This window comes from Esox lucius, chromosome 13 (assembly GCF_011004845.1).
Source record: "Esox lucius isolate fEsoLuc1 chromosome 13, fEsoLuc1.pri, whole genome shotgun sequence".
Classification (NCBI taxonomy): Eukaryota; Metazoa; Chordata; class Actinopteri; order Esociformes; family Esocidae; genus Esox; species Esox lucius.
The window spans coordinates 13,215,771-13,230,663 of record NC_047581.1 but is presented as its reverse complement, the minus strand read 5'-3'; the positions used below and the strand labels follow the sequence as shown (position 1 = coordinate 13,230,663).

At 42.8% G+C, this 14,893-nt stretch overlaps 1 protein-coding gene across 1 annotated transcript in view; it reads right to left on the bottom strand.

Annotated features, from left to right (window-relative positions):
- Nucleotides 1–1,104: 1,104 nt before the first annotated feature.
- Nucleotides 1,105–14,893, bottom strand: part of adgrd2 (adhesion G protein-coupled receptor D2) — a 30,109-nt gene continuing 16,320 nt past the window's right edge. The window contains exons 17-26 of the mRNA XM_020052196.3: nucleotides 14,711–14,864; nucleotides 14,001–14,134; nucleotides 11,702–11,817; nucleotides 5,747–5,867; nucleotides 4,787–4,828; nucleotides 4,611–4,664; nucleotides 4,162–4,306; nucleotides 3,675–3,736; nucleotides 3,555–3,585; nucleotides 1,105–2,868 (exon numbers count right to left, since the gene is read on the bottom strand). Coding sequence (XP_019907755.2) covers nucleotides 2,861–2,868; nucleotides 3,555–3,585; nucleotides 3,675–3,736; nucleotides 4,162–4,306; nucleotides 4,611–4,664; nucleotides 4,787–4,828; nucleotides 5,747–5,867; nucleotides 11,702–11,817; nucleotides 14,001–14,134; nucleotides 14,711–14,864 — 867 coding nt within the window. The 3' untranslated portion in view covers nucleotides 1,105–2,860. The remainder of the gene's footprint in view (nucleotides 2,869–3,554; nucleotides 3,586–3,674; nucleotides 3,737–4,161; nucleotides 4,307–4,610; nucleotides 4,665–4,786; nucleotides 4,829–5,746; nucleotides 5,868–11,701; nucleotides 11,818–14,000; nucleotides 14,135–14,710; nucleotides 14,865–14,893) is intronic.

Sequence of the window (14,893 nt, the reverse complement as noted above, 5' to 3'; positions counted from 1 at the left end):
CACCATACACCACAACACTCTGTGGGACTGATCTGACGCCATGTAACCACCACCATACACCACAACACTCTGTGGGACTGATCTGACGGAATGTCACCACCACCGTACACCACAACACTCTGTGGGACTGATCTGACGCCATGTCACCACCACCATACACCATAACACTCTGTGGGACTGATCTGACGCCATGTCACCACCACCACCATACACCACAACACTCTGTGGGACGGTTCTGATGCCATGTCACCACCAGAGGGGATTTATGCTCATTGCTAAGAGCAAATAATGTGTGGGTGATAGAGTGTTTGTGTTTGGGTCATGTGTGTCGCTCTTCTGTCCTAGGTGTGTGAAAATAGAATGTGCTTAGAATTTGGCCATTCTTTAATACGTGATAAATTATAAAATGTACAAAACAAGCTATGTTATGATACTGTATGTAAATGTAACTTGACCATTTGCTGATTTTAAGCAAAGTGAGGTGTTATCAGAGTTTATGGCAAAACACTATTTCAGATTCATCAGATGAAAGAGGCACTGTTACACATGATTTTAGACTCATAGTGTTGGAAATATTGTGCCAGCCCTACATTTATGTGAGCACTTGTTCCTTGGTATGTTGTAATCATTGTTATTGAAGCGTAGGTATGCGAACACTGTTCTATCTTGTTTTTCCTTCTTTTAGTCATCAAATATTCTAATATATGAATTACACTTGTGTTTACAAGTACACACTCATATTCAATTCAACGACAGTCGGTAACACATTTAGGAGATTTGCTAAATGTAAGAGGAAGAGATACAGTAAAGAAGGATGGAGAGGAGGATGTGGAAGAGATGGAGAGAGGCCTGAATGCGTCCCTGACATGTGGGAGAGAATGTAAGGAAGCCATCTTTGGCTGCAGCTAGTTGTCTTTTAGTAACACATTTATCAAGAGGGCTTTGGAAAGAAAGTCAATAACAAAGAAATCTCTTACAAAGTATCCAGAAAATGTTCATCTTAGTAAGTCCTCTAACCTCTTACCAGAACCCATTTACCCTGCCGATAGGTCAGATGTTGACTGTGGATCTGTTTCAGTCCTTTTGTACTCATGGATAAAATAAAGGACAACATGCAATATGTTATGGAACTTGAAGGGGATCTAGGAAAATCCAATTGATTCAAAGTGTACAAAGAAAACATCCCAATGAACTACAATAGAAGGTAACACCCACCTATATGTCTTTGGCATTGACTTGGCAGGGTTAGCCATTATAACCTATTCTAGACAATCAGAACACCTGCCTTAAAACCCTGGCCAGTCAGTTAAATACGGACCATGGTTTTGGAACTGAAATGAAATAATTATCTATGCCTCTGCTCTGTACAGTATTTATATTGTTGAAGCATGAAATAAAAACTAAAAACACATTGACCTATACCTAGCTCAGATGTTTCGAAAAACATACTTTTATATTTCACACTTTAGGTTGAAGGTGTTTTTATTATGTAAATAGTTTCTCAGTGTTGCTTTTGAATTTCCACATTCAGTGATGTCCCTGTCTTGGTTTAGGTGATGTGATGAGATCTGAGTCCTTAAACTGTCTGTGATGGTCCTCTCTTAGTCACGTATTGCTTTTCACACAATCAACACATTCTCAGTTTTTCTTTCAGTTGGTTTTATTGTAATAGCATTAAACCAATAAATGCAATAAAGTTCTACAGGTTTTATGTTTTGGCAATTTCTTAACTATTGTTCAATGGTCTTGGGGTCACATACATACTCCAGTATTTTCAATACACAGGAAGTGATCAGGACAAAGGTATTATAGCCATTTCTGAGTCAAGACAACATATTTCATAATGTGAAAGTCTATAGTTGTGGGCTGATAAGCCGGTGCTACTTCACAAATACAAGTGCAAGTATACATTTCAGCCACTGAATAGAAATAGCTAAATAACAGTAGTTAACAAAGGAACAAGTGTAAGGGCTTTGGGACATCTATTATTGTCGTACACATTACACAATCCATGTATACACTTACATCAAACAATAATGTATGATATAACTGGGCTGAGTGTAACTGCCCCAGCATAATTTTGCACAAAACCACACTCTCTGTGGGATCGAAATGCAGGGAACGTTGTGTTTTAATTTTACTGGCACCTTTAGTGAATATAGGTAGAGACCAGGACTGCTGCTGCTTCTTGTAAAGTTGGGAAGACCAGCGGATTGGGTAGGACAAAAAGGCAGTCTCAAATATGTAGTGGTTCATTGTTGATAGATGGACACCAGGTAATAGACTTTACGTGGTGTCATTCTGAGCTCTGTTAAGGCTCTGTCAGTTAGCAGCACCTCTTCTAAGACTGTTGATCTCTGACAAGATCTGTCAAACTACTATCCACGCTGGTATACTGAGAACAAAATCTCATTGTCTGGTCTTATGATATCTTACACTGGCAAAAAGCTTTAATCAATGTCCAGTGCCTACAGTAATGCGGACTGACTAGTTACGTCTGTAAAAACAGCAAGTACGTGTAGAAAGATATATAAGGAAAGGTGTCCTCAGACACCCTTAAAGTAAGAGTGAGGCTTAAGTCTGTGTCTCTCTGGAACAGTCACTTCCTAAACAGCAGATGATTCCTGACCCTGGGAATGGGACACTGTGGAGGAGGAGACGTCCTCCTTCAAGATGTTTCCTGCTTCACACACTGTATGTGTGTAAATCTTTGAGTCTTTCATTCTCTGTGTGTGTGTCTACTATCTAGACTGTGTATTGAGTCTTTCGTTGTGTGTTTGGATATTCACTGTATAATTCTGCTTTTGTCCCACCATGCTTCATGATAAAAATGCCTCCGTGGCCTATTTCGTCTATTCCATTAGCAGCCTGTAGTTACAGAAATGTTACAGAAAATGTATTATTATATTAACATATTATATCCAGTATGATAGATACTGACATATGAAATATGATAGATAGATGAAACACAAAAAAACACGTTTTTACAGACTTTAGACCTTCAGTATTAGGCCAACTGGTGGATTTAATGACTGTGTGTGAGCAGACATTTGAGAGGATAATCTGCAGTAGTTTGATTGTCTAGCTATGAAACAGTGTTTCCCTTTTGTTTTGACTGTCAACATTGTACTTTAACATCTCTCCCGTCTGATGATTTCAAACAGTGTGAAGTGTCCTTGCGCACAGGAGCCACAGTGGTGGTGACCTGATGCTAGTGCATATAGCCAAAATGAAAAATAAAAAGTCGGTAGAAAATATAGATGCCAATCGCTCGATTGAATTATCACGTAGACCAGAGGGTCCCAAACTAGGGGTCGCGGCCCTATGTGGGGTCACCTGATATGAAAATGGGGTCGGGGCAGAATGTTTTACAATTTACTCTCATAGCCTCAAATAAAAAAAAATAACGCTTATATAATTTTTCTTCACATGGTTAGAGTCGAAATGGGGTCGTCGGCCAAAAAGGTTTGGGAACCCCTGACGTAGACAGTGAAGCCTGATTACTTAGTGTGAGTGTGCCAGTCATGTTATTTTTTAAACATTTAGAAAATTACCTGAGGGCTTGAAAGCAGTCAGTTGAACCACCTGGTGAGTAGAAAAGGTATGTTCATGTCTTGGATTTGGATCAGTCACCATTTTGGAGTGTTAGGAATAGTCACTCAAATACATCTCACCTGGTTTCCAGATGCTGGTTTCAAGGAAAAGCTTACAAAAGTACTTTCTTTTCCAAAACTCTCTGAAAGGAAGGAATGTAAAATCAGTGATGACCTGGTATTAATGTTAAGTGTGTTTAATGTAATTTCAAGACTACATATTGAAATACAAAAGCTCCGGAATCCCCCATTATCCAACCCTATCCCAATCACCCACTAACCAACACTAACTAACACTATCCCAACCCACCACTATCTTATTCTATCTCAACCCACCACTATCCAACCCTATTCCAACCCACCACTGTCTGACGCCATCTCAAACCACTACTATCCAACTGCATTTCATCCCACCACTATCCAACCCTAACCCAACCCACCACTTTAAAACCCTATCCCAACCCACCACTATCAAACCGACCACTATTCAACCCTCCTCACAGTAACACAGTACAATGCCTTACTTCAGCCAGGCCCACCCGACCCCACTCCACTCAGGCCCTCTTACCATTCTTGATGACCAGTGAGGTGCTAGTACTTCCTGGGCCAGAGATCTCACTGGTCTCTGGGCTGGAGGGAGGCGGCAGACTCTGGGTCCAAGACTGGGCTGGACCCCTTTGGGATGGTAGGAAGCTGATAGGCTGGGAACAGTTCTATAACCAATGACATTGCATCGAGATGTTTAGATGAGGCTGTCTGATTGTGTAGTCAGAAATTATGATTGGTGACTCGCTGCCAAAATGGCTGTGTGCTCTGAGACAACATTTGACCAAAGCTAATCCTATCCTATTCCACCCTTACCCTAAACCTTAATGCAACCCATATCATAATATGCCTTTGGGGCAGAGTGGATTGCAGATTAACTACAAAAAATACATAATAATCATGTATATTTTTATCCAGTTTTAACATTATTCATTTGTTTGCAAACATTTCACTGAATGCATTTTGACCCACCGTGAAAGACAAGGCTTTTCTCTTCTCTTGAATCCTCTTTATGGCGTTCCTCACCTTTAACAAAAGCATACAGCACCTCAGCGGCTTGCACACACACTGACATGGCAAGGTCAAGTGGAGGGCAGGACACAGACAGAAACAACACCCTGCCGACGGACAGTTCTTAGTAAACATACCTCGCTATTGTAAACGGCATAAACAAGGAATATGTACAGGCCCTGTGGAAAGGAAGAGACAGAAAACCATGTCAAACAATGCTGTACCCGGCCATAGACAGCCCGCTGATGAGGCTGTGTGGACAGTGGTAGTGTACTATAGCAGTTCCCTGTTTGGTGAGAACAGAGGGTTGTTTCTGTGAGTTTCTGTTCTGAGAAAAATGATGTGGTTGATCCCCCATCTCCTCTCTTTGGATAAAGCCTCACAATAAATCTAAATTAACTAGCAGCTCTCTGAGGTTTACTCTGGGCTGGCAGCCAGCTCATTCACATTATAAAAAAAACATGCAGTAAGCTCCTGAGAGAGAGAGAGAGATAGAGGGTTCCTCCAGCTGATTTACAGGTGTTATCAGGAGGGTGATGGAAAGGGAGGTGAAGGTAAATTTGGAGTGGGGTCAGCCTGGAGCCCTTCCATGACCTGTCCTTCAAAGACCCAGTCTGAGCCACCCATTCCCCCACGCACGCAAAAAAAACACAGACGCACGCACGCACGCATGCAGGCGCATAGACAAACAAACCAAGCAGTTAAGTACGTTGGCCCTGTCACGGAAATGATCGAATCCAGAGTCAACAAGGGTGAAAAACCAATCGTTCAGCTCTTGAGCAAGGCAGTTAACCCTCAGTCAATAACGGCCCATCCATTGGTTGTGACCCCACTCCCGACCGCATTTCAGGGAGGGGGGGTATGGAAACAGGTGTATATTACAACATACTGACATGTGGGAAGCAATAAATACAAGCACCCAACCAATTATTAATATGATTACACACACACATACACCATTTGACTGGCCCATCAATCTCCTTATTTATACCAAGCTGCTCTTTCTCTCTCTGTCTGTGAGATAATTTCCCCCTCACTCAGGGGGTTTCATTGATACCCTTACACACACTGGTCGTTCTAAGAGCGTCCGTCCTCACCTGGAACGCATTGAGGGCGATGAAGACATAGGCCACCACCATGGACAAGTGGACCAGGACCCCACACAGCCAGGTAAGGCCCAGAACAGGAAGCAGAATCAGAACGGGTCGTGTCACAGCCCTGCAGAAATCAGGCTGTCAGTATGGCGGTCAAGCACCAACCCACACAGGGACACACACATACACACAAATACGCATGCATGAATAAACACACATACGGGGCAGGAGCGAGGCTGAAGCCCTTGGCCTCAAACCAGTAGGGAGCCCAGGAAGAGAAAAAAAAGACTGTTTGTTCTCTTCCTGATCTTTTTTTCTTGTTATTTGATCTACAGTCAGAAGGCTGCAGTTTCAAACTGAAATATGTAATTTGGACCATTTTATGTATGTATTATCTTTTTAGCATTGGGATCCATGATTCAAGTCAAGCACACACACACACACACACACACAGGTCCTGCAGAGCTGCTCAAAATGATGTTTGGGCAATCCCAGTTATACAAATACAACAAGTTATAAATGATGTAAATGGATATAATGCTTTTTATATATACAGTACAGGCCAAAAGTTTGGACACACCTTCTCATTCAATGCGTTTCCTTTATTTTCATGACTATTTACATTGTAGATTCTCACTGAAGGCATCAAAACTATGAATGAACACGTGGAATTAACAAACTTAACACAAAAAAGTGTGAAATAACTGAAAACATGTCTTATATTCTAGTTTCTTCAAAGTAGCCACCCTTTGCTCTGATTACTGCTTTGCACGCTCTTGACATTCTCTTGATGAGCTTCAAGAGGTAGTCACCTGAAATGGTTTTCCAACAGTCTTGAAGGAGTTCCCAGAGATGCTTAGCACTTGTTGGCCCTTTTGCCATCACTCTGCGGTCCAGCTAACCCCAAACCATCTCGATTGGGTTCAGGTCTGGTGACTGTGGAGGCCAGGTCATCTGGCGCAGCACTCCATCACTCTCCTTCTTGGTCAAATAGCCCTTACACAGCCTGGAAGTGTGTTTGGGGTCATTGTCCTGTTCTAAAATAAATGATAGTCCAACTAAACGCAAACTGGATGGGATGGCATGTCACTGCAGGATGCTGTGGTAGCCATGCTGGTTCAGTATGCCTTCAATTTTGAATAAATCTCCAACAGTGTCACCAGCAAAGCACCCCCACACCATCACACCTCCTCCTCCATGCTTCACGGTGGGAACCAGGCATGTAGAATCCATCCGTTCACCTTTTTTGCGTCGCACAAAGACGGCGGTTGGAACCAAAGATCTCAAATTTGGACTCATCAGACCAAAGCACAGATTTCTACTGGTCTAATGTCTATTCCTTGTGTTTCTTGGCCCAAACAAATCTCTTCTGTTTGTTGCCTCTCCTTAGCAGGGGTTTCCTAGCAGCTACTTGACCATGAAGGCGCAGTCTCCTCTTAACAGTTGTTCTAGAGATGTGTCTGCTGCTAGAACTCTGTGTGACATTCAGCTGGTCTCTAATCTGAGCTGTTGTTAACCTGCGATTTCTGAGGCTGGTGACTCGGATTAACTTATCCTCAGCAGCAGAGGAGACTCTTAGTCTTCCTTTCCTGGGGTGGTCCTCATGTGAGCCAGTTTTGTTGTAGCGCTTGATGGTTTTTGCGACTGCACTTGGGGACACATTCAAAGTTTTCGCTATTTTCCGGACTGTCTGACCTTTCTTAAAGTAATGATGGCTTGTTTCTCTTTACTTAGCTGATTGGTTCTTGCCATAATATGAATTCTGACAGTTGTCCAATAGGGCTGTCGGCTGTGTATCAACCTGACTTCTGCACAACACAACTGATCCCAACCCCATTAATAAGGGAAGAAATTCCACTAATTAACCCTGACAAGGCACACCTGTGAAGTGAAAACCATTTCAGGTGACTACCTCATGAAGCTCATTGAGAGAACACCAAGTGTTTGTAGCGCTATCAAAAAAGCAGAGGGTGGCTACTTTGAGGAATCTAAAATATTAGACATGTTTTCAGTTATTTCACACTTTTTTGTTAAGTACATAATTCCATATGTGTTCATTCATAGTTTTGATGCCTTCCGTGAGAATCTACAATGTAAATAGTCATGAAAATAAAGAAAACGCATTGAATGAGAAGGTGTGTCCAAACCTTTGTCCTGTAATGTATATCAAGTTTTATTAATGCATTTCTTTGTAGAAATTAACAATGAAAATGTAACAAAACGTATGATACTATTTCCATGTTATTGTCATTGGCCAAAAATATTACAATTCAATCAAATGTCAAAATCTGTTACAGTTACTCCATGTGGCGCTGTGTGCTCTCCCTCTCCGGCGCTCCACCTCGCCGGTGTACTAACTGCCAGCTGAAGATGAGGGCAAACGCACCCCTCACACACACACACACACACACACACACACACACACACACACACACACACCTGTTTCTTGTAAGTCATTATGTTGTCCATTTGAGTTCCTTGTTTTCACCTGCACCTCACAAGTTATTGTGTCCATTTCATCTGTGGAAAGGAACTACGACGTGGGTGACCGTGACTTACTGGCGGTGAAGTTGGCACTGGAGGAGTGGAGACACTGGCTTGAGGGCGCCCGGGAGCTGTTCACAGTCTTGACAGACCACCGGACTGTGTTCTTTGAGCGCATCCAGTTCACCCTCAGATACCGACCAGGTACGAAGAATGTCAGGGCATATCAGGGCATCCTGCCCACTTCTTGTATCGTGGGTCCTGTCTCCTGGGACATTGATGCAGGTAATGGTGGCCTGGCATAGGACGGACTATGTGGCACTATGTCCTCTCTTGCAGAGTGTGCGCACCGTCAAAGGCGCCGCAAGCGGTTCCAGTAGGCAAACTCCACCCCCTACCAGTACCTCAGTGACCCTGGTCCCACCTCTCTGTGGACTTCGTGACAGACCTGCCATGGTCAGAAGGGAACACCACCATCGCCATGGTAGAGAACCGATTCTCAAAGATGGTTTAGTTCATCCCGCTGCCGGGCCTCCCCACTGCCCTCCAGTTCGCTGAGGTGCTGCTTCAGCAGGTCTTCGGCTGTGTGGACGGACGAAGGACATTGTCTCTGACCGCGGCCCCCAGTTCACGTCTTGAGTATGGAAAGCCTTCATGTACAGGCTGGGGGTTGCGGTCCAGGGTACCACCCGCAACGGGGCAGATGGAGCATACCAACCAAGACCTGGGGAGGTTCCTCCGATCTTACTGCCTTGACAGACCAGATGACTGGGCCCGTTTTCTCCCCATAGCGAAGAACACTCATAACTCCCTGTGCCATTCCTCCACAGGTCTAACCCCCTTCCAGGTGGTCCTCGGTTTCCAGGTTCTGTTGTGCCCCTGGTTAGGGGATTCCAGCAACGTCCAGGCCGTGGAGGAGTTTGGGGACAAGGCGTGGTACCAGGGACCACCCGCTCCGTCTGCTCTATCGTAAGCTTGGGTCCCCGGTCTGTGGGGCCGTTCAAGGTCCTCTAGAAGGTAAACGACGTCACATATGAATTCCAACACTAAAATGTCTCCCTCTTTCCATGTCTCTCTCCTCAGGCCGGTGGTTCCTAGTCCGCTAAGGGGATCCGGGCTTGCAGTGGCGCTTCTGGCTACGCCGGGGCCGGATCCAGTACCTGGTGGACTGGGCAGGGACCGTCCAGAAGAACGGAGCTGGGTCTGGCCGAGTCGGCAGCAGGTGGGGTTGTCAGGAGCCACACCTAGGGGGGAGAGTACTGTGATGGTTGCTCTGCGTGGCGCTACATACTCTCTCCCTCTCCAGCGCTCCACCTCGCCGGTGTACTAACTGCCGGCTGGAGACGATGGCAAACGCACCCCTCACACACACACACACATACACACACACACACACGTGCACCTGTTTCTTGTTAGTCTTTATGATGTCTATTTGAGTTCCTTGTTTTCACCTGCACCTCATTGGTTCTTGTCCATTTCGTTTGACCATGTGGTGCAGTGTTATTGTTTGGCAAATTCCTTTTATGAACTTGCTACCCTCGCACCTCACAAAATCTAGAGTTTCACAAGTAAGAAATCAAACTTTAACTAGTGTAATTGCAAATTCCTATGTGCTGTTCTCCTTATGTGAAAAGGTGATGTTAACATGTTAAAAATTCTTTACATTAATCAGCTCACCCGAGCACAATATTTTGAGCATGATAAATAGTTCCTATTTCTGACCCATCAGCTCCATTACTATTTTAGTCCTTCATGGGACTGCATTGACATGCTCTGTTCCAATCGAAAGAAACCTAAGTGAATCAAATGCAGAAGATAGACCTCTATGTCTTATTATTGTATGTTTTCTGATTTCTACTTCTGGTAAAAAAGAAATTGTTTAGTTAAATGATCTTTTTACTAATTTAATGGTTTTTATAAAAATGTGTATATCTAAAATAAATCCTAAAATACTAAGTATAATATTGTAAAAAATGATAGTTATTTTGGTTTGCTATAACTTTCAAGTGAAATTAAGTATTTGGGCAGTGTCTTTGATTCTGTACCCCTCCTACTGATTAACCAGCAGTGATACTGATGCTGCATGTGGGTTTGAAATAATGAAGTCAAAACCATTTGGGCTGATTAACCCAAATACCAGTGGCTGACTCATAGTTTGTTAAGAAAATACATTATTTAAGAGAATGAAGTGTAAGTAATTATGTTTGTAATGACAGTTGTTTGTAAGTCTTTTGAAATTAAATTATATTACAATAAAATTAGGACAAATATGCCTTTTAAGTAGGATGTGTAATATTTAAATAGGTATACTTTAGTTTCACAGACTATGATAACACATCTATGTAAAATTGTATATGTGTTGCTAGTTTGACTCGGGGTTAATATCAACCAAAACGCAAATTAAAATATAATATAAAAGGATGCTTTGCGATGGTTTTCAATGAATTAGTTTTCATTATAGGAAATTGCACATTACACTTAACATGTACGAAAACCATAGGTCAGACTTTTGTCAAAATTTAACATAAGAAAAATGTTGACGTGTGTCTGCTAAACATGTTTGGTTATTTTCACATTTTCTTCAAATGTGTGAGCAGCTCTCTTCCTACATTTATTTAAAATGTAGTCTTCCTTCTAATCTTTGACATCTCATCACATTCTTAGGGGGAACAGATATACTGCGGAGGGGGCAAAGATGACCTGCTTAATCCTCCTCATTTACAAACAAATGAGGAGGTGATGAAATGAAAAAAATTCTGAAGAAAATTTGAAAACCAAATTCTATCCTGGTGTTCGTGTGCAGCGTGTACAGAATACATGCATTTGTGTTGTCTCTGCATGTAGGCAGCTACTGTACGTCTTTTGATGAGTATGGAACGTTTAAAACCTTTCCATGTTGTTTTTGGGACAGAACTGAACCCGATGCCCTGGTCCTTGTTTAGAGTCCACACTTAACCGACAATGAGCTCAATGAGACAAACACACCCACACAAAGTCTGCCTCTCTGTCTTGGACCAGGTGCTGGGCTGATAAAAACCACACAACTCCCACCACTTCAAACTACTTCATTCTCACACCGTCTCTCAGTTCAGCTTAGTTTGCCAGTGTGGATCAGTCACATGGATTTCAAACCACCTATTCCACAGACTGAGTTTTAAAGGAAACTTACTTTCAAGAGTAAGCCACCAAGGTCTAGATGTTCAGGTCAAGTCACAGAATGAAAATCCATAGTGTGTGTCTGATGTAAGTGGATGAGAGAGGATGAGGAAGTGAATGTGAGAGAGGATTAAAGGTTGAAAGAGAGAGTGAGAGATAACAAGAAAGAGAATGGAAGGGAGTGTTTGCTTTGGCAATAGTGGCAAACTTCCCTTCATGCCAATAAAGCACCTATTGAATTGAATTTAGTGAAAGAAGATGAGAGGATGACAGACAGGAAGAGGGAGGGAGAGAAATAGCATCAGTGTGGTGACTCACCAGGTCAGGTCAAAGGTGTGGAGTTTAGATGCTGAACTGGGTGTAAGCATCTTTGCTCGACGACGAGCACTGGACACTGTCACCATGACAACACGGCAAAGCACCACTGCATTAACCTAGAAGTACAAACAGTCTTAAATCAATTGACTGACATTCACTACCATTCAAAAGCTTGGGGTCACTTAGAAATGTCTTTGTTTTCCATGAAAAAATACATGAAATTTGTTTAAATAGGAAATATAGAAAGATGAATAGGAAATATTTCTCACTTAGTCATTGACAAAGTGAGAAATAATGATTTTTAATTTAAAAAAATCTAAGAATCTTCCATTTTCAGCAATATCAGCCATGCAGACCTTTGGCATTCTAGTTGTCATTATTTTGAGGTATTCTAAAGAGATTTCACCTGTTGCTTCCTGAAGCACCTCCTACAAGTTGGATTGGCTTGAAGGGCACTTTGTACGTGCCATACGGTCAAGCTGCTCCCACAACAGCTCAATAGGGTTGAGATCAGATGACTGTGCTGGCCACTCCATTATAGACAGAATACCAGCTGGCTGCTTCTTCCCTGAATAGTTCCTGCATAGTTTGGAGCTGTGCTTTGGGTCTTTGTCCTGTTGTAGGACAAGCGCTGTCCACAGGGTAGGACATGGCATTGCACAATGGAGTGATAGCCTTCCTTCTTCAAGATCCCTTTTACCCTGCATTAGTCTTCCACTTTACCACCACCAAAGCACCCCCAGACCATCACATTGCCTCTACCACGCTTGACCAATGGCGTCAAGCACTCCTCCAGCATCTTTTCATTTGGTCTCACAAATGTTCTTCTTTGTGATCCAATCACCTCAAACTTAAATGTGTCTGTCCATAATGCTTTTTTCCAATCTTCCTCTGTCCAGTGTCTGTGTTCTTTTGCTTATCTTGATCTTTTATCTTTATTGGCCAGTCTGAGATATGGCATTTTCTTTGCAACTCTGCCTAGGAGGCCATGATCCCAGAGTCTCCTCTTCACTGTAGTTGTTGAGACTGGTGTTTTGTGGGTACAGTTTAATGAAGTTGCCAGTTGTGATCCATCTGTTCCACAAGCACTCTAATGTATTTGTTCTCTTGCTCAGCTGTGCACAAGGGCCTCCCGCTCCTCTTTCTATTCTGGTTAGAGACAGTTTGTGCTGTTCTGTAAAGGGAGTAGTACACAGAGTTCTACGAGATCTTCAGATTCCTGGCCATTTCTTGCATGGAATAGCCTTCAATTCTCAGATCAAGAATATACTGATGAGTTTCAGAAGAAAGTTCTTTGTTTCTGGCCATTTTGAGCTAGCAATTGAAGCCAGAATTGCTGATGCTCCAGATACTTAGCTTGTGTAAAGAAGTACATTTTTATTGCATCTTTAATCAGTGCAAAAGTTTTACAACACAATTGCAAAAGGGCTTTCTAATGGTCATATAGCCTTTTTAAATTATGAACTTGGATTAGCAAACACAACGTGCAATTGGAACACAGAACTAAAGGTTGCTGTTAATGGGCCTCTGTACGCCTATGTAGATACTCCAATAAAAATCAGCTGTTTCCAGCTACAATAGCCATTTGCAATATTAACAATGTCTACACTGCATTTCTGATCAATTTGATGGTATTTGAATGGACAAAAACTTGCTCATCTTCCAAATTTCTTCATACCTGGTCAGTATTTCTAAGTGACCCCAAAAGTTTGAAAGGTAGTATATATTGTTTGCTGCATGACATATACAGTACCTTTGGAAAGTATTCAGACCCCTTCACTTCTTTCACATTTGTGGTATTATAGACTTAACTTATAATTGATAAAATATTTTGTAATGCAGGTACGCTTATTCAATGTCTATGATTTTGTTGGGCCTGGCAGATTTGTGAGACATTTGCTTTGTCTTTTTGTGGTATTGTGTGTGGATTGATTGCAAACTACTACATTTACTACCACCACAAATAATACTATTTAAATTACTAAAAAAATTACTAATACTACTACTTCTCCAAGTACTATTTAGAAAAATGCACTTGGAGATTCTAGAACTGTATTGGTTATGCTAAAATCACAAAAATGACTATACAAGCTCAAAAGGTTTTTCAGAGCCCTGTGCACTCAATTCACCTTACTGAAGGTCTTGAACAGAGCCTTTCTGAGTTTCCAGAACATTCTGTGTGATTTTGCGAAGGGTTTAAAACGTATAGACGAACTGAAACACAACATCACCACAAACACACACACACAAACACAAACACACAATCATGTAAAGCAAAGTAGTACAAAAGTTAACATACGGCCAAGATAAAGAGAACAGGTCCCACAAAGGCCCAGATCATATCAGTCTCCACATTGAGCCAGCAGTGATTATCTGCTTTGTAATGTTCCAGGGATACTGTCAGGGTTACCCCAACAATCACAACAGGCAGACCTGCAAAAAGAAAGCAACACTTGTTGTTTGGGCTTAAATAGTCATGTAACACAGGACTGTCTTCATAAGAGTTTACATTGCTCTGGTACAGGCCCTGCGGTTGGTACTGTGTGTCCCGTTCACCAGCCCGTATATTTAGTCTGAAGGAAGCCCACGCCTCAGGCAGCTGGCCCGATATATCGGGGCATGGTATAACACTGAGCGTGTTTAGCTGTTTGAATGTACAACACTTCCTTTGGGGTCACTTGGGAACACAGGCTTTCGTCTAGTCGCGGCTGGGGCTGGGGGGTGGGGAAGGGTAGTTTTTATGAAACACCAGTTTTGGTAGCTCAATGCACTTGCTTTGAAAGGGAGAATAAAAATAGTTGGGTGAGTCGCGGAGGTAGCAAAGCCGAAAGAGGTTTTATCGTGTCACCAAGGGGAACCGCCGCCCCCTCAACATCCCCTACTGTCCATGCAGTTCTACTGTGGCCTGTAATAACATGGGCCAGATGCAGTGTGACTGGGGTCCAGTAGCCAGTGAATAGGTACGCAGTGTCCATCAGTGCGTCGGCGCGGTCTGGAAGACCGTCCTACCCCAGCCAATGGCGTAGTAGGTCTTCATCCTGCGGTCCTCGCTGACGTTGACAGACACCACCTTACTCCACAGTAGCAGCCCCTCCACCAGCATCCAGGAGAAGGAGGCCATGAAGAAGAGGTGCAGCAGTGTTGTAACCAGCAGGCACGCCCCCTAGTGGACAGGAGGGGCAGGGAGTTGAC